Below are 22,341 nucleotides of genomic sequence, written 5' to 3'. Positions count from 1 at the left end.
GCCTGAATGTGGATGTGGCAGTTAGAACTCTAGCAGCCATCTCGGGCCATGAGGAAACCTTGACCATGAAAACCTATGCTAAGGATGGTAAAATACAAAGATGGAGATTACTGGAAACAATCACACCCTAGTGAGCTGGGTGAGCTGAGTATCACTAGACCTGAGCTCAGTATCACTAGACCTCTCATATGTGAATGTATTAGATTCCTTGGCCTGCCATACAAAATACCACAGACTGGCTTAAAGGACAGAAGACTTTCTCACAGTTGTGCAGGACAGAAGTCCAAGATCAAAAGTTCCTTGGTCGCCTAATGGTTAGGATTCTGGGCTTTCACTCCCACGGCTCAGTTTCAATCCCTGGTCAGGGAACTGAGATCCCACAAGCTAGGTGGCAGAGTCAAGAAAAAAACACCAGAGTTGGTTTCTGGTGAGGCCTGTCTTCCTGGCTTGCAGATGGCCTTTCCTCTGTGCTTACAAGAAGGGAGAGTGAGCTCTAGTGTCTCTTCCTCTTCTCTAAGGACACCAGCCCTGTCAGATTAAGACTCAAGCTTTACGACTCAATCTCTGTTATCTCCTTCGAGGCCCTCACTCCAAGTGCAGTCAGACTGGGGGCAAGGGCTTTGACCTACAAATCTTGGGCAGACACAATTCAGTGCATAATAGTCACAGAAAACTGACTTATCTTTTTTTTAGTCATTATTATTGCTGGTGTCTATTGCTAGCATGTGCACACAAATCCTTAATGACAGACCATCAAAGTCTAAGGAACGCTTTCTAAAGATTCCACTTTGATGACCCTATGAGCTGAGAGTCCAAAGGAAAGTACCAAAGATGCCACCCTTCAAGTTACTTTGGACGCTGATTCATTAACATATTTGATTCATTCAACTGACAGACATGTATTCAGCACCTACCACATGCCAGATCCTGGGCTACGGGCTGAGGACACTACCATAACCAAATACGGTCCTTGGCTTCAACACATTTATAGTCTTTAGTGATTGACTTACCCTAAACTCATCTCTTTCCAAAGGGAATTTCTATAACACAGTGAGTAAAACAGAAATGGAGATGCAAAACCAGGAAAAGGAGGAGGATCAAACATGTTATCCCTGCAAATTGATGTACACGCTATGTGTGACTCAAGCATTCAAGCTGGCCTTGAGCTTCCTAGGAGTTGTGACAAAGTACAGAGTGATTTGGTCCTGCTTTCTGAAAGGAGAATGAATCTTGGTCACTCATGGAAGCCAGATATAAGTGTTTTCCTTTCTGAACAAATTCCAGCCAAGTGACTTGAATGTCCTGCAAACTACTATTTCCTGACCCAAACCCCAATGATTGCTCTAAATTCCACGAACAATGCATTAGCTCTTAGGTGCTCATAGAATAAAGCCAGAGAGCTCCATGGTTTACAGGCATGGCTTCAGTTTCCTATTCTGGAGCAGAGGGCTTACTGAAGACCACGAGCGATCCCTCTCAGATGGTGCAGAGAATGGGGGCTAGTAAATTCGCAAAGCTCTGAGGCTTGGACATTAGGTGAATGATTTAAGAAGAAGAAACAGCAAAAAGGGCAGGGAAGATGGAAAGATGTAATACTGAAATGAAGTCAATATGATTCACTCACCCATAGAGTTCCCTTCTTGGTATATCATATCAGGTGGCATCTTACTGAGTATGGGTTTGAAGGGCAGCTCTCTTACTCTGTTACTAGCTCTGTAATTTCAGGGGTGTTAACAGCCCAGAGCCCTCGCTTCCTCATGTTAAATGAAGCTGATATCTACCTACTGTGGGGATTAAATAACAGAACATACATAACAACTTTTCCACAGTGCAATCATAGCAACAACAGTGTACCTATAAAGACGCTATCCATGCCAGGCACTGTATTACACACTTAACATGAATTAGCTCATTTAATCTTCACCATGAGATACATGCTATTGAAGAATTCAAAAGCTGTTGGCTTCTCCCCAAAGTTATGCCAAGCCACATCCTTGGATATCTTTGGAAGGAACGGACTAGTCCTTGGAAGGCTCTTTGAGAATCCATTCCATGCAAAGCAGCTTTGCTCTACATCCATTTGGTAACTATCTGTAATCCCCAAAGTTTGCTGCAACTGACACAGAGCTTTAACTCTTGGGCTTGCTGGTGGGAGTTTGTAGAACTCAAAGAAAACCCTAGCAGAAAGCTCTTTCCAAGCCCCATTTACGGTAGGAAGAAAGACACTGAAGAACCTGGAGAGTGCCATTCCAAGACAGTGACCAGGCTGGGAGGCTGGCAGGAACGGGGAGTTACTGTTTAATGGGTACAGAGTCTCAAAGTGGGTGGATGGAGACGTTCTGGAGACGAATGGCGGTGACGGCTGTACAACACGGTGAGTCCACTTAATGCCGCTGAGTTGTACACACGAAATGGTGAATTTTATTAGGTATATTTTACCACAATAAAAACAGTAATAGTAATAACATTACTACTAAAGTAACCAGAGTGGTAAGGGGTCTAAAAAACATAAACGATGGAAAGCACCCAAAAGAACTCATGTATTCTGCAGGTAAAAGTTTTTGAAAACCCCTGGTTTTCAGGATAATGAGAATATTAGTCACTACTTATCAAGCACATCGTATACACAGGCACTTTATCTGTATCACCCTTTATTCTCCATTATGGCTCTACCAGGCATTTCTTGTTTAGAGGGATCAGGTGATGAGCCCAGGATCACACATTTGGTCCACAGTGGTAATGATGAGATTTGAACTGAACCAGTTCAATATACCACATCCTCCTATACCACACTGCCTCATTCAAATATGAAACAGCTACCTGGATCTTAAAATGCTGAGATTTCCTTTAGTCTTCAGAGCCTATTCTGAGCTGGGGTGGAGAGGGTGGTAGGAAGGGCAGACGTCCATCTTCTCGAAGGCTCCCTGGATTGCCAGGGCATGTGGGTGAACCTGAGCCTATTGACCGCCCTACACTCCAGCGATAGCCATTCTGATGACAGGAACCTGGAGACCTCTGAGATTAGAACTGGAGACAATACGAGCTGATGCTGCCGTGGCTGCAGAGCGCCATGGGTCACAGTGAGCTCCCAGGGCCGGGGAGGAGGCCGCCAGCCAACAGAGAACACGAAGCAAGTTCCAAATACAGCCAGAGCTGCTGAAAGCATTACTCCCCCACAGAGTAGTCACCGCAGCCCAGAAGAGAAATTTTGAAGAGTAAGAGGATGGAAGAGGGTGAAGCAGAGGAAGGACCAGAGACAGATGAGAGGGTTCTGAAGCCTCTGTTCAAATCCCGGCCTACTGTTCTGCTGGTGAAAGCAGACTTGTAATCACTCTGAAGCTGGAGCACAATCTCACGACTGCCTGGGGTGTCTTCCAAAGTCTCTTGGCACCCCTTCTACTTCTCAGTGACCTCCCTCCTGTCACTGAGTCATGGCTTCTATAGACAAATGGACTTGGGAAATAGTCCTCAGGTCTAAGTCAGTACCACAAACCCCCAGATAACAAAGGTATTATGGCAGAGTCAAGGGACGAGTGCCAGGGAAATGGGTTTTCTGTGATGCTGGCTGTTGATGTGAGAACCCTGGACACGGACTGCCTCTTCCCCACTGGGCAAAATGCAGACTTGCTGAGTCTGAGGTTCTTTCAGAAAGCAGGAGAGCCTTTTGTAGGAGAGATGTTTGTAAACATTCTCTTAAAGGAAAACAGAGAAATTGTTTTAAGTTCCTCAAGAATAATGAGCCAAGCCTTGAGTAATAAAAAAATAAAATAAAATAAACATCTGTAATGTAGCAAGAAGTGGCTGTTACCCAGATGTGGCAGGACCTACTCTGCATGGCCAGAGTCAGCAGCAGAGGCATGCTCTGTTACAGAACCAGGAGCCATTATCAAAGACAAGGTCCAGAGACCCTGTATCTACTCCTGTCCTCATTCCCAACACATACCTGTATCCTCGAGTCATTAAGTCAGAACTCAAAATAATCTTCCAAATGGTGCATGCATGCATGTGTATGTGTGTGCACATATGTGTGTGCCTGTGTGTGTGTTCCCACCATCCACAGGCTCTCACTGCATTTCCTTCATTCTCCTTCAAGAATTACCTTCTTGCTACAGCACAAGGAACTCTGCTCAACGTTAAGTGGCAGCCTGGATGGGAGGGGAGTTTGGGGGAGAATGGGTATGTGTATATATGTATATGGATGAGTTCCTTTGCTGTCCACCTGAAACTATCACAACACTGTTAATTGGCTATATTCCAATATAAAATAAAAAGTTTTCTTAAAAATGAATTACTTTGTTTCACTGATGCTATCGTGAACACTTGTAAGCTGGGAGGCATGAGCTACACGGGCTGCTCTATACTGGCAGCGAGAGTCACCTTTTGAGAAGGACCCCTGGCATCCTGAGCAGAGTGTGGTGACCACCCTGCCCTGCCACATGGATCTAGCTGGAGTTGGCTGGGCTCCACTCCACACAGGGCTTGGCTGTCGCCTGCTCACTTTGAGTGGAGGATCCAGCACTTATTTTAGGCCCTTATAAATAATACATTCTGTCATCTTGATTCTTCAAGGCCTTCTTTTAAGCTATTTTTTCCCTCTTTGGGAAAACCACTTTTACTCTACGAGACAGTTGTTCATAAATCAAGAGGAGCTCCAAGTGACCGAAGATTGAATTCCTGAATTTCTGACTTTGGAGGCAGTGAGCAGCCACCAAATCTGATTAGTTGAGGAAGAAGCTGACCTCATACAGAAAGAGGATCTTACTTCAAGGATGAAAAAACATTTACAATCTCTCTGATCCCTTGACCTCTGATCTAGGAAGTCCCAGTATCATACCTTTAAATACCATCTTCAATCCTTACCTTCCCAAGTCCCTATGGGTCATTTACGCTCAGTAAAAGGCTAAGGATTCCCACCAACTGTAAAAAGGAGACAAGGCTACATGCCTCGCATAAAGTCAAAGCTCACTTGGTGAGCTCTTTGACTCTCCTTGTCTCCTGAAGCTCTCAAGAAGACACATTTATACCTTGAAAAAATATTATTTTTTCCCCTCTTAATTTATCATGAACTATTGAAGAAGTGTTATTAATTAATACAGTACAAAGAAGCTAAGTACAGTGGACCAAGTGTTGAACTTGGAATTCAAGTAATCAGAGCTTGAATCCTGGCTCCACTACTTTATACACGATCTTGAGAAAGTTCCTTAATCTGTCTGGAGATGAGTGTCCTAATCAATAAATGGGGATTAATCCCTAACTTTGTAGTCCTTTTCAAACTTTAATGTGCATAAGAATTGCCAGGGAATTTTGTTAAAATACATATTCTGATTCAGCAGATCTCAGGTAGGGACTCAAGTTCTACATTTATTTCTTTTTATTTTTTTTGGAGTATAGTTGATTTACAATGTTATATTAGTTTCAAGTGTACAGCAAAGTGAATCAGTTAAACATATACGTATATCCACTCTTTTTAGATTCTTTTCCCATATAGGCCATTTCAGAATATTGAATAGAGTTCCCTGTGCTATATAGTAGGTCCTTATTAATTATTTATTTTATATTTTATAGTCATTTGCATATGCAAATCCCAATCTCCTAATTTATCCCTCTTCCCCTTACCCCCTAGTAACCATAAGCTAGTTTGAGATTCTGCATTTAAACTCAGAGCTAGCCAAGGTTGAGGCTGAGGACTTGATGATCACCTTTAGAGTAGGAAGGATATACCTGGTCATGACACTTGGTGCGTTCTGAAGGGCTAGTTTAATTTAGGATCTGATTCATTATCCATTGTTCTTCTGCCTTAAAACACTAAGAGAGAAGTTCTACAAGTCAACTTTGACTATGTATTAACCCTTAATTCTTTACAGATAAGCAAAGTAGTAATCATTTATCTAGTAAAACAACAAGGGCTGGGGAAAAACACTTGTCACCAGTACTCTTTCCCCTAAAGAAAAAAAAAACAACAACAAATCTAACCAATCAAGCACAACACCTCTCCCATCAGCTGGCTGATATAGAAGGCAAACAAACAAATCTCCAGTTGAGGTTAGTTTGGGGGTAACAATGTACATTGCACCCCTTCCCCAAAAAAAAGCATTGTTTTAAACCCCAGTGTTTATGACTAAACCTAAAAATTGACTTAGAGTGATAGCAGATTTTGGTGAAAGAAGGAGAAAACTGAATTCCTGAAACTGGTTTGATGGGGGAGGAAACTGATGAGAGAATTGGATGGGATGGAAGGAGGCAGCCAGTGAGTGACAAGGACTATGTAAGGGGCTTTCCTTCTTGGAACAATGATACTTGTGCTCAAGACAGAGCTCTAGGGTCATCTCCTTGGTGACACCTTTCCTGACACCTGATACCTGTTCTTGTTGCCAGAGTAGTAATACCCAGCCTCTACCCACCCTGGAGCCAGTGCTTATCACACCGTATTGAACATTCATTTCCATATTGATCTCCAGCCCCTAGAGGTCAGGGACCATGTCTTATTTATCTCTATATTCTTAGCCCTGGCACGGTGCCCTGACACATATTAGGCACTCAGTGAATGATGCTGACTGAATGCATGAGGTAGAGGATATTGAAGAGAAAGCGTAACGATTTTGCTTCGGGTTTATCTTTCCTGGAGTTATTCATTCATATTGTCTCTTACTTGGTAAGCAGACAGGCTCCAGATGTGAGCACTCAGATCTTTTACCAGTACTCAGTGTATTTCAGTCTGAGACATATTTCAAACTTTCTTGACCCCAAGATTGTAAACTGAGCGATACACGTAATAATTTTATGTATATGTATGCTGTGTTGTGCTTAGTCACTCAGTCATGCCCAACTCTTTACAATCCCATGGACTGTAGCCCACCAGGCTCCTCTGTCCTGGGAATTCTCCAGGCAACAATACTGGAGTAGGTTTCCATGCCCTCCTCCAGGGGATCTTCCCAATCCAGGGATTGAACCCAGGTCTCCCACACTGCAGGTAGATTCTTTCCCATCGGAGCCACCAGGGAAGCCCATTAGTTTTATAAATATATGTACTTAACTTTTAACACTTTTTTTCCAAGTGCATTTCTTTTTTCACAGTAAATTGAGTACACAGTTTCTCAATTTTCAAACAAGGAAACTGAGGCCCAGAAAAAGTATTAAGTGATCTAAGGCAGAGTCTCAAACTTCAGGTACATAAAAATCACCTGGGGGCACTTATCCAAAATACAGATTCCTGGCCCCCACTCTGCAGTTCTGATTCAGAAGGGGTAAGGGAGAACCCAGGAATATGCATTTTCATGCTTCCAGGTTCTGAGGCAGGTGGTCTCAGCCCAGACCATCCTCAGTCCAGGAGTCAGGAGCTCGGTATTTGCTGGAGGTTGTCTCAGGGCTTTGGTTCCAAACCTAGAGTGATGTGATGGGAGGTAAGTCACACGCACAGACCTTCACAGGGTCTGGCAGGAAACCTAAAATTGGGGACACTGAGATGATGATGGTAGCTCCAGTGTCCCATATGTAAAGCCACGAAGTCAGAGTGCTGGCTGGTAAATGGATAGCATTGCTGAGGACTTACAACCTGGAAGGTCAGGCTCTGGAAAAGGTCCTCTAGGCAAGAAGGACCAAAAACAAACAAACAAACAAAAACAAAATTACAAAAAAAGGGTTAACATAGGAAACGTTGAGGGTGTTTGACGCATTTATGTTCAATTTGTTTCCCGTCCTGCTTCTGGGAAGGGAAAACTTGAAGGTAGTTTACCAAATTGTTACCAAAATGGGACAACTTGGTAAAGAACAGAAGCCAGAGCACATACCAGTAGACTCCTCCTTTCCATCTGTCTTCCACACCCAAGCCCCACCAGCTGGACCTCGGTGTTTCTCCCCCATCAGCTCCTTCCTTGTCAATCCACTGTCAAGGCCCTAAAAGCCCCAGGTGTTGCCTTTCATCCAAACTTTATACAAAAGTCTCCCAAAGCTCTGCCTCTCTGACCCTTGCCTCTCCTTTCCCAATTGACCTCCACTAGAAAGACTCACGAATCTCTCCCTAGTGCAGATCTCATCCTGGTGGGCAAAAGACCACTGTATTTGAAGCTGGAACATCTAGATCCAGTGCTGGCCCTGGCTCCAGAACTAGCTGTCTGACTTTGGGTTAGTAACTTCCCCGTTTTGGGATTCAGTCTTTATGTGTGAGATGGAGGGCTGGACTGGGTCATCTCCAAAGTCCTTTCCAACCCTTGGATTTTAAGCACACTGCAATGGCACTCCACTCCAGTACTCTTCCCTGGAAAATCCCATGGACGGAGGAGCCTGGTAGGCTGCAATCCATGGGGTCGCTAAGAGTCGGACACAACTGAGCGACTTCTTTCACTTTTCACTTTCATGCATTGGAGAAGGAAATGACAACCCATTCCAGTGTTCTTGCCTGGAGAATCCCAGGGATGGCGGAGCCTGGTGGGCTGCCATCTCTGGGGTAGCACAGGGTCAGACATGACTGAAGCGACTTAGCTGCAGCAGCAGCTGCAGCTGCTTAAAAACTATCAGTGACATCTTATTGCTTATAGAATTAAATATATAATTGCTTTACCCTGGAACACCTAAGGAGGCCCACTATAGTCTGGCCCTGAGAGAGAGATAGTGAAGTCGTTCAGTTGTGTCCAACTCTTTGCAACCCCATGGACTATAGGAGTCTACCATGCTCCTCTGTCCATGGGATTTTCCAGGCAAGAGTATGGAGTGGGTTGCCATTTCCTTCTCCAGAGGATCTTCCTGACCCAGGGATTGAACCCGGGTCTCCCGCATTGTAGGCAGACGCTTTACCGTCTGAGTCACCAGGGAAGTCCAGTCTGGCCCTACTAAGGACTAAATGCTTGTGTTCCTCTAAAATTCTTCATGTCAAAACTCTAATCCCTGATGTGATGGTGTTTGGAGATGGGGCCTCTAGGAGGTGATTAGATGATGAGGGTGGAGTCCTCATGATGGGATTCAGTTCAGTTCAGTTCAGTTCAGTCGCTCAGTCGTGTCCCACTCTTTGCAACCCCATGAATTAGTGCCCTGATAAAAAGAGTTTTCTCTCTTTCTCTCTACCACATAAGGACACAGCAAGAAAGCCATTTGTGAATTAAAATGAGAGTTTTCACCAAGAACCCAACCATGCTGTCAGCCTGATCTTGACCTTCCACCCTTCAAAACTATAAGAGATAAATGTGTGCTGTTTAAGTCGGTCAGTCTAGGGAACCCTGTTATACAGCATTCTAAACTGACTCAGATGGGCCTCGAATTTTTTTTTTCCAAAGCATTGTTCTCCTTTATGTTCCTTTTATTATATATAGTCAGACTGAGGTATTCCCTGTTCCCTAAACATGCCTGGAATGTTTTTTTTTTTTTTTTTTTTTTGCCTCCTCAACGCTTTGGTCATCATTTTATCTTAGAAAACCTACTACATCTATTTCAATGTGTATGGCCCTTACATTTTTTGAGGCCCAAATCCCATGGATCTCTTTTAGGTTTTCCCTTTTTATAGCCTTAAAATAAGGTGCTCCTCTTCTGACTGCAAGCACTTCATTTGCCCCCTCTCACAGCTGGGATTACAGTCTTCCCTCGGCCTGGCTCATGCAGCCTTCTGTCAGCTCCTTGAGGGCAGGGCCTCTATGGTCTGCTACCCACTTGGCACAGGGCCCTACACAGAGAAGGGTTTGACAAGTAATTGTTGGATAAATGTCAGAAAGCATGTGCCCCCATTTTAGTTAGATCTTGAATTTCAGTGGGAGCTGAGGCAGAAAGGGTAACATGGGCAAAAGAAAAAATAGGAATTCCTATTGTAGTAAACATCTTTTTCTTTGAATTGGCCCCAAGGATAACAGCCATGAAAAGGGGCCCCTGAGCTTGGTGGTGCGGTGTACCCATTGCTCATAAAGACCAATGGCTGAATGCCTGGGGTGGTTTTCCCTGCCAACCAGAGCTTGGGCCAAGGGGCTTGACTCAGTGGCTGTAGGCTAACCAGGAGTTCTGGGCAGCTCCATCCCATGAGAGTATATCCTCATGGCCACAATGGCTCAGTGAATTCTAAGCCCTACATGGTGTATTAAGAGGCTGACTTCCTGCCTGTATGATGTACTTGAAGGGGTTTCCTCCTCCGACCTCCCCTAGTCCTGTCCCAGTTAATTCTCAGTCTACCTGGGGCCACAGTCAAGTGTGTACATTTTATCTTGCTGACTAGACTGTCAGTTTCTGCCTAGAAGGCTCTCGTACATCTTGTGTCTTGTTCATCTCCCTCTCTCCCACGTGCCTAGCACAAAGCCCTTCTCATAGCTGATGTCAATAAATGTTTTCTGGATGGATGCTCAAATTTAGATCAAATTGACTCAAATCCCAATTAAAATCCCCAGTCAGGAAGACAAGATTTAATTCATTTTCCTTCCTACCAAAAGGACAATCTTGCTGTTTAATATAACCTAATACATTTTCTTCACAACTCAGAGACAGACGCAGGTTCTGTTTTTAGAAGGCATATCAGAGATGTTGTAAAGTACTGCTTGATTTTGGTATTTTATTCTGATTAAATTTGAGGCATATCAGAAATATGAGTGATGACTTGGCTTGCTCTGAACCATTCTATTCATCATCCTCGAATCTGAGGACAGCAGAATGTCTTGAAGGGCCACGGAAACCAACCAGGTCATTGTATAGCTAAGAGAAACAAAATTCAAGAGCTGGGATTAGAACCCAGGTTGGATGTTTGGTTGGCTGGTTATTTTCTTTTCCTAGTTAATTTACTCAACACACACCACTGAGCACACACTGTGTGCCAAGTCCCATGCTGGGTGTCAGGGATATGGAACTGGCAGAGACAATCCCAGCCACCACTGAACTCTCAGATGAACGGTTACTTCCTGGTTTCTCAGCCCAGGATATTCTGCCTTCTTCAAAGGAGCTACATGACATTTTCAAAAGAACTTCCTGGCGAAAAGGATCAATGTCAGTTGGACACGGAAGCCTTACTTACATTTACTAAAACACTGTACTTCCCTATAGATCAAAGGCATCCATTTAGGGACTAGTGAAGCAGAATTCCTTGGAAATCTGGTACTTTCTGCTCAGCACTGCCTCCTTGCCGTTCATACAACCATGGCCACACTCAGAAATATGTTCCTACAGGCTAGATGGTTATTTCTCCCATCAGTCCAACAGCCATTCTCCTATGAACAGCAGGGACGCTGGGTTCTCTCTGACTGTCCTCCAGGTCTTGCACAATGAAGGCAATTTGTACTTGTGGCTGATGAAGTAACTGTAAAAGATAGTTTTTGGTCCTAGAACACTTCTCTCTTTAAACTCATCCACAGATTCATCTTCTTTCGAGAAGGGCAAATAAGCCTCATCCCCTGCCAATTCTGGCTGACTGGAAGTGACTACCTGGAGTGCTGTGTTAAGAATGTTTCTGAGGCTGCATCCAGACGCAGTAGGAAATGAGGATTTGATTGATTGGCAGTCTGCGGGGCAGCTATTTGCTTTGCATTATCTAGACCCTGGTTTTAAGACCTCCAATGGTTCCTGGATGCATAAAGGATTAAGTCCAATATACTCACCATGGCACAAAAGGCACTTTGCAGTGCAGTCAACAACCTTTCATAGCAGTCCATAAGCCGCCCCATCCCCCCTAAACCCCCGCCACACTCAGCTGTTTTCTGTTTCTTGGGTGTAGCCCTCTCTTTCAGGAGCCTGGCCTTTGCACATACAATTCCCTTTTCTGGAATGTACGCCTAGCTCCTTTTGATGCCTGATTTCTCTGTGAGGCCTTCCTTTACTTCCTCTATGAAGAGTCCTGTCCTTCATATTTCCACATCCCCTTGTTTATCCCTTTGTCATTATCCTTACCCACTGAGATGTATCTATTTACATTTCTACCTCCCCCAAGAGAAGGGAGGTGCTAAAGACCAGAGCCTATCTCACTCACCAGGGACAGAACACCAGCCACAGATAAGGCCCTTGCTATAGGACTGCTGAATGAACCGATTCTTTGAAAATCTCCCCGTGTCACTCCTCCGAGCTGCCTTTCAGAGATGCAAGGACTAGCCTCTCTCTATCTGCAGTCTCTCAAACTTGCAGAGACACATCCTGGCAGTCAGGCCTGCAGCCCTTCCAGTCTACCTACTGCCAGGCGTGTGTCATCCCCCACAACTCCCAGTTTAGAACTGAAGCTAGGTATCATCTGGGTTTACACTAATGGGGTACTGAATAGATGGAGCAGAATGGATTATTTCATCTAATTCTTTTACTGAGCCCTGCTGTCCTAACCTCAACATAATCACAAATTCAGGTCATTTGTCTCCACTGTCATAACCCAGGCCAGGCCACGGTCAGCTCTCCTGGGCTATTCTAATAGCGGCTAACTGGTATTGCTTCACTGTTCACGTTTTACAATCCATTCTCCATTTGGCCGCCTCAGCTTTCCTTCAGGTCACATCACTCCTCTGCTGAAAGCCCTTCGGTGGCTCCCTGCTGATCCTAGACATACCGTCTCTCCATGGCCTCTGAAACCCACTATCTTCCAGCTCCTGCTCTCTGAGCTTCAGCCTTGTCCCTCTGCTGCCCTGTGCCCCTAGCTGTCCAGATCTGCATTTCACTCCTCGAATGGCCAAGCCCCTTCCGCCTCCAGGTCTTTGTTCTTGCTGCTCCCTCAGCCTGGGATGCTCCAGCTTTTCCTTGAAGATCACAGCTCAAAATGGGACCTTCTCAAGGAGTCCTTCCCTGACCACTCTGTCCATCCAAAGTGCACAACGCACCTTGCAGATACTCTCCATCCCACAGTCAATTTATTTCATGGCACTTAAAATCTAAAATTCTCTTACCAATTGACTTTATGTTTTTTTTAATTAATTAATTTATTTTAATTGGAGGCTAATTACTTTACAATATTGTAGTGGTTTTTGCCACACATTGACATGAACCAGCCATGGGTGTACATGTATTCCCCATCCTGAACCCCCCTCCCACCTCCCTCCCCATCCCATCCCTCAGGGTCATCCCAGTGCCCCAGCCCTGAGCACCCTGTCTCATGCACTGAACCTGGACTTTATGTTTTTATTCTCCACCTCTCACCCTAGAATGTGAGTTCCATGAAAGCTTCTTGAAGGACAGACCTGCCTGCCTCCTTTATGGCCACACCTAGGGCTTGGCTGAGAGCAGGTGCTAAATAAATAAATTTACTGAGAGCCCAATAAATACATTTCTCAGGATCTCCAAAGATGGGGCTCCTATATTCTCCCCATGACCTATTGTGTATGCCTCTTAAACTTAAAATAATAAGCTGTAGAACATGACACTGGAAGTCAGGAGACCTGGTTTCAGGTCACTTCCATATGCGCACCCTCATGAAACACAACATAATAACATGAGGGACTCAGGCAAGATGCCAAAATAAGACAAACAACCTCTATTTGCCTTAGAGAAAGTTGGGAAAGGGGAGAGCCCCAGCTGGAGAGGCCAGGGAAAGCTTTAGCGTTCCAGAACACAGCCGTGGGGCAAATGTCAGGGGTGTGTAGCGTCATGCCAGGAGAGGATGGTGTTTCCTGAACTGGCAGAAGACTAAAGAGGCGGTACCTGCCAGAAAGCTCAGATCAGAGACTTGAAGTGACCCTCTGAGGGGTGCGGGGATAGTGAGAAAGAAAGTTATGGAAAGACTCCAGCATGACCTCAGCTTCCAAGTGGGTTAAAGGGGCTGCAACGGAAAGACTTGGATTAGGAGTCAGAGGAGGAGCTAGAGAAAGGAAGGAAGCATTAACTAAGTGCCTCAGCCATCATAGCCCTGTGCTCTGAGTTCCTGGTGGCTCAGTTGGTAAAGAATCTGCCTGCAATGCAGGAGACCTGGGTTCAATCCCTGGGTCAGAAAGATCCTCTGGAGAAGAGAATGGCAACCCACTCCAGTATTTTTGCCTGGAGAATCCCATGAACAGAGGAGCCTGGCAACTAGTGTCCACGGGGTTGCAAAGAATCAGACACGACTGAGCAACTAACACACACACATGAAGTTTATGCACATTCATTCAGTCCCTGTAATCACCCTTCCAGGGGGTATTCATATCCTTATTTTATACAGAAACTGAGGCTCAGAAAAGATACTCTAGCTCTCTGAATTTCAGGATGCTTATCTGTGAAACCACTGTAGATGGTGACTGCAGCCATGAAATTAAAGGACGCTTACTCCTTGGAAGAAAAGTTATGATCAACCTAGATAGCATATTCAAAAGCAGAGACATTACTTTGCCGACTAAGGTCCGTCTAGTCAAGGCTATGGTTTTTCCTGTGGTCATGTATGGATGTGAGAGTTGGACTGTGAAGAAGGCTGAGTGCCGAAGAATTGATGCGTTTGAACTGTGATGTTGGAGAAGACTCTTGAAAGTCCCTTGGACTACAAGGAGATCCAGTCGGTCCATTCTGAAGGAGATCAACCCTGGGATTTCTTTGGAAGGAATGATGCTAAAGCTGAAGCTCCAGTACTTTGGCCACCTCATGCGAAGAGTTGACTCATTGGAAAAGACTCTGATGTTGGAAGGGATTGGGGGCAGGAGGAGTGGGGGATGACCGAGGATGAGATGGCTGGATGGCATCATGGACTCAATGGACGTGAGTCTGAGTGAACTCCGGGAGATGGTGATGGACAGGGAGGCCTGGCGTGCTGCAATTCATGGGATCGCAAAGAGTCGGACATGACTGAGCGACTGAACTGAACTGAACTGAACTATCTGTGAAACAGATAGTAACAAAACCCATCTCTCATGTCTAGTGTGAGAATGCAGTGAGATATGGTTTAGAGAACCTACCACCATGCCAGATGCTTTGGAAACTTTACTGTTATCACCAGTATCAATAACCATCTATAATACTAATGACTAGTATGGGTGAGGTCACACAGCTCAGGAAGGTCACAGGTGAGAGGTGCAAATGCTGGACAATGTTCTCACTCTGTCAGGCTGCCGCCTACAAGGCCATGGTTTGAAAGACCGCTTTGCCAATCATTAGCTGCATGACACCAGACAAATCAGTGCACCTTGTAAGATCTATGTTCTCTTAATCTGAATAAAGAGGCCAAGAACTCTTCCCAGGTGGCACGTTAGTGGAAAAGAACCTGCCTGCCAACACAGGAGACATAAGAGATGGGGGTTTGATCCCTGGGTCAGGAAGATCCCCTGGAGGAGGGCATGGCAACCCACTCCAGTATTCTTGCCTAAAGAATCCCATAAACAAAGGAGCCTGGCATGCTACAGTCCATGGGGTCACAAAGAGCCAGACATGACTGAAGTGACTTAGCACGCAATTATTAGCTGCATGCATCAGACAAATCAGTGCCCCTTGTAAGATCCATGTTCTCTTAATCTGAATAAAGGGGCCAAGAACTCGACCCTACAGAGTCTGCAGGGATGCTAGAGGGGAAAATCACCAATTAATACAAATCTGCATTGTGTGTGTGCAGATGGAAACTGTGATGACTGGGATGGGCACCCTGAACCGGGACAAGTATCTTCGGGCTGGCGTGATTCACATGCATTAGATGCTGACAGATGAAGCCAGAGTCATACCGAGGGCACCAAGGATCTTGCAGGCAGCAAATGGCCTTGAGCTGACAGTGACTTTGCTAGCTCTATCCAAAGGCTAGTCCATATTTTGCTAATGCTCCCCTGGAAAATAAAAACAGTGGGATCCTCCTAAGACACCATCAGAAACACGCACTGAGATTTTATCCAACATGTCAGAAAATAACTCCTCATAAAACTGGCTTTAGGAGAGAGCTGGCATGAGAAGGGAACATAGCCAGAATTCTTACAGGGGTCAGATTGCAGCAACACGCCACCCTCAGAACCTGAAAGGATTTCTCTGTAATGAGGACTGAGCTTTCCGGGGAAACTTAAGCCAGGTGGGCTAACTGCTTGTTGAGCCCATGTCTCCCCAGGCAGAAACAGGACAGTGTGTTCTGGGCCACTGCAGGCTGGCAGTGAGCTGACATATGCCCTGCTTTTGTGCTCTGGGGAGCAACGAATGTTCTGTCTGAGCAGAGCGTGCAGACCCAGGCCATGCGCACACACCGCAGTTGACGGCCAATGCAAAGCAGCTGAGCGGGAGCTCCTCAAAGCTTCTCCCTGTTTTATATCCTGGGGTGCTGGCTGCTAGGCTTAACTCAATTGACCCTCATACACACAAAACTCTGCAAAGTATTATGGACCTGGTTTTACAGACCAGGAGAAGGAGGTTCAGACAGTGGCTCGCCCAAGTCACACAGTTAGGAGACGTAGAGCTGGGATTGAGCTGTGGTCCTCCTGATTGGAAAAGGTCAGGAGAAAGGCAACGCCAAAGAATGTTCAAACTACCCTGCAATTGCACTCATTTCACATGCTAGTAAGGTAATGCTCAAAATCCTTCCAGCTAGGCTTTAACAGTGAACTAAGAACTTCCAGATGTACAAGCTGGATTTAGAAAAGGCAGAGGAACCAGAGATCAAATTGCCAACATTCATTGATCATAGAAAAAACAAGGATATTCCAAAACAACATATACTTCTGCTTCACTGGCTATGCTAAAGCTTTCGTGTGGATAACAACAAACTGTGGAAAAGTCTTAAAGAGATGGGAATACCAGACCACCTTACTTGCCTCCTGAGAAACCTGTATGCAGGTCAAGAAGCAACAGTCAAAATGGGACATGGAACAATAGACTTGTCCAAAATTGGGAAAGGAGTACATCAAGGCTGTATATTGTCACCCTGCTTATTTAACTTATATGCAGAGTATATTGTGCGAAATGCTGGGCTGGATGAATCACAAGCTGAAATCAAGATTACTTGGAGGAACATCTACGACCTCAGATATGCAGATGATACTACTGTAATGGCAGAAAGAAGAACTAAAGAGGCTTTTGATGAAGGTGAAAGAGGAGCGTGAAAAAAAAACTGGCTTAAAACTCAACATTCAAAAAACAAAGATCATGGCATCCGGTCCCATCACTTCATGGCAAATAGATGGGGAAAAAGTGGAAACAGTTACAGACTTTATTTTCTTGGGCTCCCAAATCACTGCAAACAGTGACTGCAGCCATGAAATTAAAAGATCCTTGCTCCTTGAAAGGAAAGCTATGACAAATCTAGACACCATATTAAAAAGCAGAGACATCAATTTGCTGACAAAGGTCCATACAGTTATAGCTATGGTTTTTCCAGTAGTCATGTATGGATGTGAGAGTTGGACCATAAAGAAGGCTGAGCACTGAAGAATTGATGCTTTTGAATTGTTGCACTGGAGAAGACTTTTGAATGTCCCTTGGACTGCAAGGAGATCCAACCAGTCATTTCTAAAGGAATTCAACCCTGAATATCCATTGGAAGGATTGATGCTAAAGCTGAAGCACCAACCCTTTGGCCACCTGATGCGAAGAGCTGACTCACTGGAAAAGACTCTGATGGTGGGAGAGATTGAGGACTGGAGAAGAAGGGGGCGAGAGAGGATGAGATGGTTGGATGACATCACCGACTCAATGGACATGAGTTTGAGCAAACTCTGGGAGATAGTGAAGGACAGGGAAGCCTAGTGTGCTACAGTTCATGGGGTCGCAAAGAGTCAGACATGACTTGGCAACTGAACAACTTCTGACTTCAAGGACACTTCCACTTGGCAGACTTGCCCAAGGCAGACTTACTTTTCAAGATGAAAGGCAAAGCCAAGACTCAGGGAATCTTAGAGATGCAATTCTCAGTCTACCATCCCAGCCTGGGAAGGAGTGGCTCAGCCCCACCTGACACATGGTCATTCTCTGCAGCAAGATCTCCCCAAACACGGGCTCACCATCCACTGCAGTTGTGTCAACTTCCCCTGAGTGCCTAAACGGCATAGTTTTTCTCCTCCCTCACTCTGAATGTGAGCTCAGTTGCATCCAACTCTCTGAGGTCCCATGGACTGTGGCCCGCCAGGCTCTTCTGTCCATGGGATTTTCCAGGCAAGAACATTGGAGTGGGTTGTCATTCCCTTCTCCAGGGGATCTTCTGGATCCAATCTGCGTTTCTTGTGTCTCCTGCATTGGCAGGCGGATTCCTTACCACTAGCGCTATCTGGGCTCCCTCACTGTACTGCATGTTAAATATACTAGAGGATTTCTGCAAGGACACTATGCTCCCTTTCAGGATGGTAATCACTGTCCTGAATTCATGTGGCTTGTAAGTTTAGATTTTCACAAGGCAAATGTTCTTAGAGCACATGGGTATTCACAGATCCTATCACATGGTGCCAGGGCTGGGTGAGTCACTCCTCTGCTCTTCCCCCGCTGCCCGCCAGCCCCACTTCCTCGGCCATTTCAGACGAGGACGCAGAGCTGGTGCTGCCACGTCTCTCGCCCTCACCTGGACACAAAGGGATGCTCTTGGACAACAAACCAGAACACGTGGCCCAGACTTAGGCGTGGGAGGTGGAGCTCAGGCTATCCAGCTGTGCCCCTTTTACAGTGAAGAACTGGCATTGATGCAGATCCTATCTAGGAAGCCTCTGCGAGAGAGGAGAGGCCCAGAGACAGACGGAGGGGGGCGGGGATTCTTAGCTGCAGAGGGAGCCCCTCTGACAAACCAGCTCTCTGAAGTCAAGGACGTGTCCCCTTGATAAAAGTCCGCAGGCAGCATCCTGGAGCTTCAGTGTTCAGAGAAAGGACAGTATCCTGTGTGGTTTCTTTCTGGTCACAAGAACAGAAATGCCAGGACGTTTCTGGAGATGACATTTCCCAAAGAACCAGGGGTCCTTTCTGACTTGGCATCATGCTTGCCATATTAAAGATATATATTAATAGGAAATACTTTAATTAATAAATGAATAAGGAAATAAACACATCTCAACCACAAATTTGGAGGAAAAACACCTATGACAACATGCATCAATGCCTAAATCCTTTCCCTTCGGGATGCTGACTCTCTCCCTAGATTGTTCATACTCCTCCCTTAGGCTGAATTCTCTCATGACACCCCTTTTAAGTCAGTTAAGGAACTAGAACTATGAAGGGTGAGAAGCAGATTCACAAGTCCTCAGATCAACTGGACTAAACAAGCCTGAGCACTACAGAGGCTGGATCTGGGCCAGAGCACCCCAAAATGTTCCAAGGTCAGTGTGTCCTACGATTGGCAGCCTAGCCCTCAGCATGGGTCCTCTACAGTTGGATATCTAAAAGGCACCTCAAATGTAGTGCATTCAAAATCAGATCAAGATCTTTCTACCCAAATCTAGGTGGTTTTTTTTTTTTTTTCCTGCCTGTTTTTGTTTGTTTGTTTCAGATTAGAATGGCAGGGCCATAATCCATTTGTCTCTACAGAAACCTGGGAGCTGTCCTACATACTTTCTCTTTCTTCATCAGTCCATCATGAAGTCCTGCCAATTTTACTTCCTAAATATCTCAAAGCCCTTCTCCTCTGATCTCACCACTCAGCCCAATCCAGCATTCTTTCTTTCTGGGACTAACGCAAAGCATCCTGGTTTCCCCACAGGTACTCTTGTAACCTCCCACCCATTCTCAAGACCACTACCAAAAGATCTCTTATAAATACCAATTGTTCATATTGCTCCCTATGTGTGCAACACACACATACATTAGCCTCTGCTTCAAATCCTTCAATGGTCTCCAAGCTCTTAGAGAAGAAAAAAAAAAAAGACATCAGCGAGGCCCTGAGCTGTCTCTCCAGCCTCACACTCTTCCCCATTCTCTATACTCAGGTCCCACTGATTTCCTCAGTTCTCTGAAAGCACTAAGCTGCCTGTCACCTTAAGGGCCACATTGGTCCACATGCTTAGGAAGCCTTCCCTCACTTTATTCACTCCCTCACCTAATAAACAAATGATCCTTCAACTCTCAGCTCAGATGTTACTTTCCCAGTGAAACTATCCCTGATCACCTGAAGTAGGTCAGGACCCCTGTTATATGTTCTCATGGCGACCTGTCCCTTTATCTCATAGCATTTATCCTAGTTTGCAATTTTATAATTATTTTAATAATTATCCTAGTGTAAGTATTTTAATAGTGTTTGATTCCCCCATGAGACTGCAAGCTCCTTGAAGGCAGAAATCACATCTGTTTTATCACCATTGCATCTCCAGGTTTCAGCACAAGGCCCGACACAGAGTAAGTAGTTGATAAAAACACACTGAATCAATAAAATACAGCTCTTCTCTGATTTTATTCCAACCAATCATACCAGGTTCCTTCCAACACCATTTCTGAAGTTCTCCTGAGTTTATCTTAGGAACTTCTGGGGGTTTTACCATCTCTCCTCCTCCCTCTAGAATCTACTACGATGGCCAACCTTCTATAGATCAAGAGATCATACCACTGTCACCTTCATTGTAATGGGTCATCACCATACACTGATGGGCTCCAAAATCACTGCAGATGGTGACTGCAGCCATGAAATTAAAAGACGCTTGCTCCTTGGAAGGAAGGCTATGACAAACCTAGACAGCATATTAAAAAGCAGAGATACCACTTTGCTGACAAAAGTCCACATAGTCAAAAATATGGTTTTTCCAGTAGTCATGTATGGATGTGAGAGTTAGGCCATAAAGAAGGCTGAGCGCTGAAGAATTGATGCTTTCAAACTGTGGTACTGGAGAAGACTCTCGAGAGTCCCTTGGACTGTAAGGAGATCAAACCAGTCAGTCCTAAAGGAATTCAACCCTGAATATTCATTGGAAGGATTGATACTGAAGCTGAAGCGCCAATCCTTTGGCCACCTGATGCAAAGAGACCCTTTTCCAGGGTCACTGGAAAAGACCCTGATGCTGGGAAAGATTGAGGGCAGGAGGAGAAGAGGGCGACAGAGGATGAGATTGTTGGATGGCATCACCAACTTGATGGACATGAGTTTGAGCAAGCTCCAGGAGATGGTGAAGGACAGGGAAGTCTGCAGGCGTGCTACAGGCCATGGGGTGGCAGAGTCAGACGCAACTGAATGACTGAACGACGACAACACTGATGGAGGATTTCCTTACCATGTGTTAGGCACTATGTCAAGTATCAGGAAGGTGATATTCACACAGTCCTCATATTAATAGTATTAACACTATAAGGTTCAATACTGAGCGACTGAACAACAACTGTAATGTATACATTACTAACCCTATTTGCTGATGAAGAAACTGAGACTCAGAGAGGGCTGGCTAAAACATGGTGGGGCCAGAATCTGAACCTTGGTCTAACTCTGAAGTCTACACTCTTAATGACAACCTGCTCCCCTATAAAATGGAGCTAATAACACCTACTCATAGTGATGTCAGGAAGGCTCAGCACAGGAGGCACTTAGTAAAGGATGGCTGTTCCTGCTATTGTGATGTTGAAAGTATTGCGGGGAGGGATAACCACTGACCATTTTTCTCAGAGAATAATCCGGCTTTCCTTCCAGGGCTGAAACAGCTAGACCTAGTTTGAAAAAGATTTTAATAGGAACCAGCATGCTGTGGCAGTTCCAACACAGAGTCTGCAGAGAGGGGAGCTGACGTGCTAACAAAACCAACCCAAAGATCTTTGACCCTGGAAATTCTCCTCTCTAAATAAACTTGGGTTTCCCACTGCAAGCCCCAGACATTGGGCCTGCATGAGGGACCCAAACCTATAACCATTCCTTGAATTTCTTTTGCTACCTCTTTTCCTACCTTCCTATAGCAGAGTAATAGAGAGAATACACTGCATTTGGAGTCAGGAGATTCTAAGTCCAAATACTGGTGTGCTCGGGACAGAGCAAGTAGGGGGCAACCAAGCTGCCTGGGCTTCAGTCAGAGTCTCAGGGTCCTGGGAAGCCAGGGAATGACGAAGGACCTTATTTCATCCTCAGTGGCTGGCTTGGGGATGATCCATTCTTCTGAGTCTCCTTCCCTCCTTTACCTATCACTTACCACGTAAAGGAAGAAAGCAACTAAAATATTTGAGAATGTCAAGCACTTTCACGTGTATATTCTCATGTATTAACAGTAAGTTAATCATTACAATTATCTGTAGCAACAGGTGCCGTTATTCTTATTGTACAATCAAGGAATCTGGAGTTTAAAGAGATTACATGACTTGGAATAAATTACTATACAGTAAATGGTGGAACTAAGATTCACACCCATTTTTGTGAGTTTCTGAAATCTCTGTTCTTATCAAATCAGAAGATGTATAATGACTGAGTCTTATAGGAAAAATTATGAAAACTACTTGGATGTGCACAAATGGTAGCGAAGCCATGAAAACTCGGTCATTTCCTTCTTCTGCTCACTCAGCACATCCCGTGTGCCAGGAACTGTGCTGAACTCCAGGGATACAGAGGTGGGCAAGATGTGGCCCCTGTTCCTGAGAGGTTCATGGTCTCATGAGGGGAGCTCT

At 45.1% G+C, this 22,341-nt stretch overlaps 1 protein-coding gene across 4 annotated transcripts in view; it reads right to left on the bottom strand.

The window, feature by feature from the left end:
- The window catches only part of SERGEF (secretion regulating guanine nucleotide exchange factor), a 256,873-nt gene that overhangs the window by 40,383 nt on the left and 194,149 nt on the right, over nucleotides 1–22,341 (bottom strand). Inside the window, exon 11 of one of the 4 annotated variants that reach the window (XM_027979348.3) lies at nucleotides 1–22,341. This exon is cut by the window's left edge and continues 38,856 nt beyond it. The exons of 2 other annotated variants lie outside the window; for them this stretch is intronic. In XM_027979348.3, coding sequence (XP_027835149.2) covers nucleotides 22,235–22,341 — 107 coding nt within the window. In that variant the 3' untranslated portion in view covers nucleotides 1–22,234. One more of the 4 variants, XM_027979351.3, reaches the window with a different exon arrangement.

Source organism: Ovis aries, chromosome 15 (assembly GCF_016772045.2).
Source record: "Ovis aries strain OAR_USU_Benz2616 breed Rambouillet chromosome 15, ARS-UI_Ramb_v3.0, whole genome shotgun sequence".
In the NCBI taxonomy this organism is placed as follows: domain Eukaryota; kingdom Metazoa; phylum Chordata; class Mammalia; order Artiodactyla; family Bovidae; genus Ovis; species Ovis aries.
Note: the sequence above shows the minus strand (reverse complement) of the source record. Positions and strands in the feature narration are given on the sequence as shown.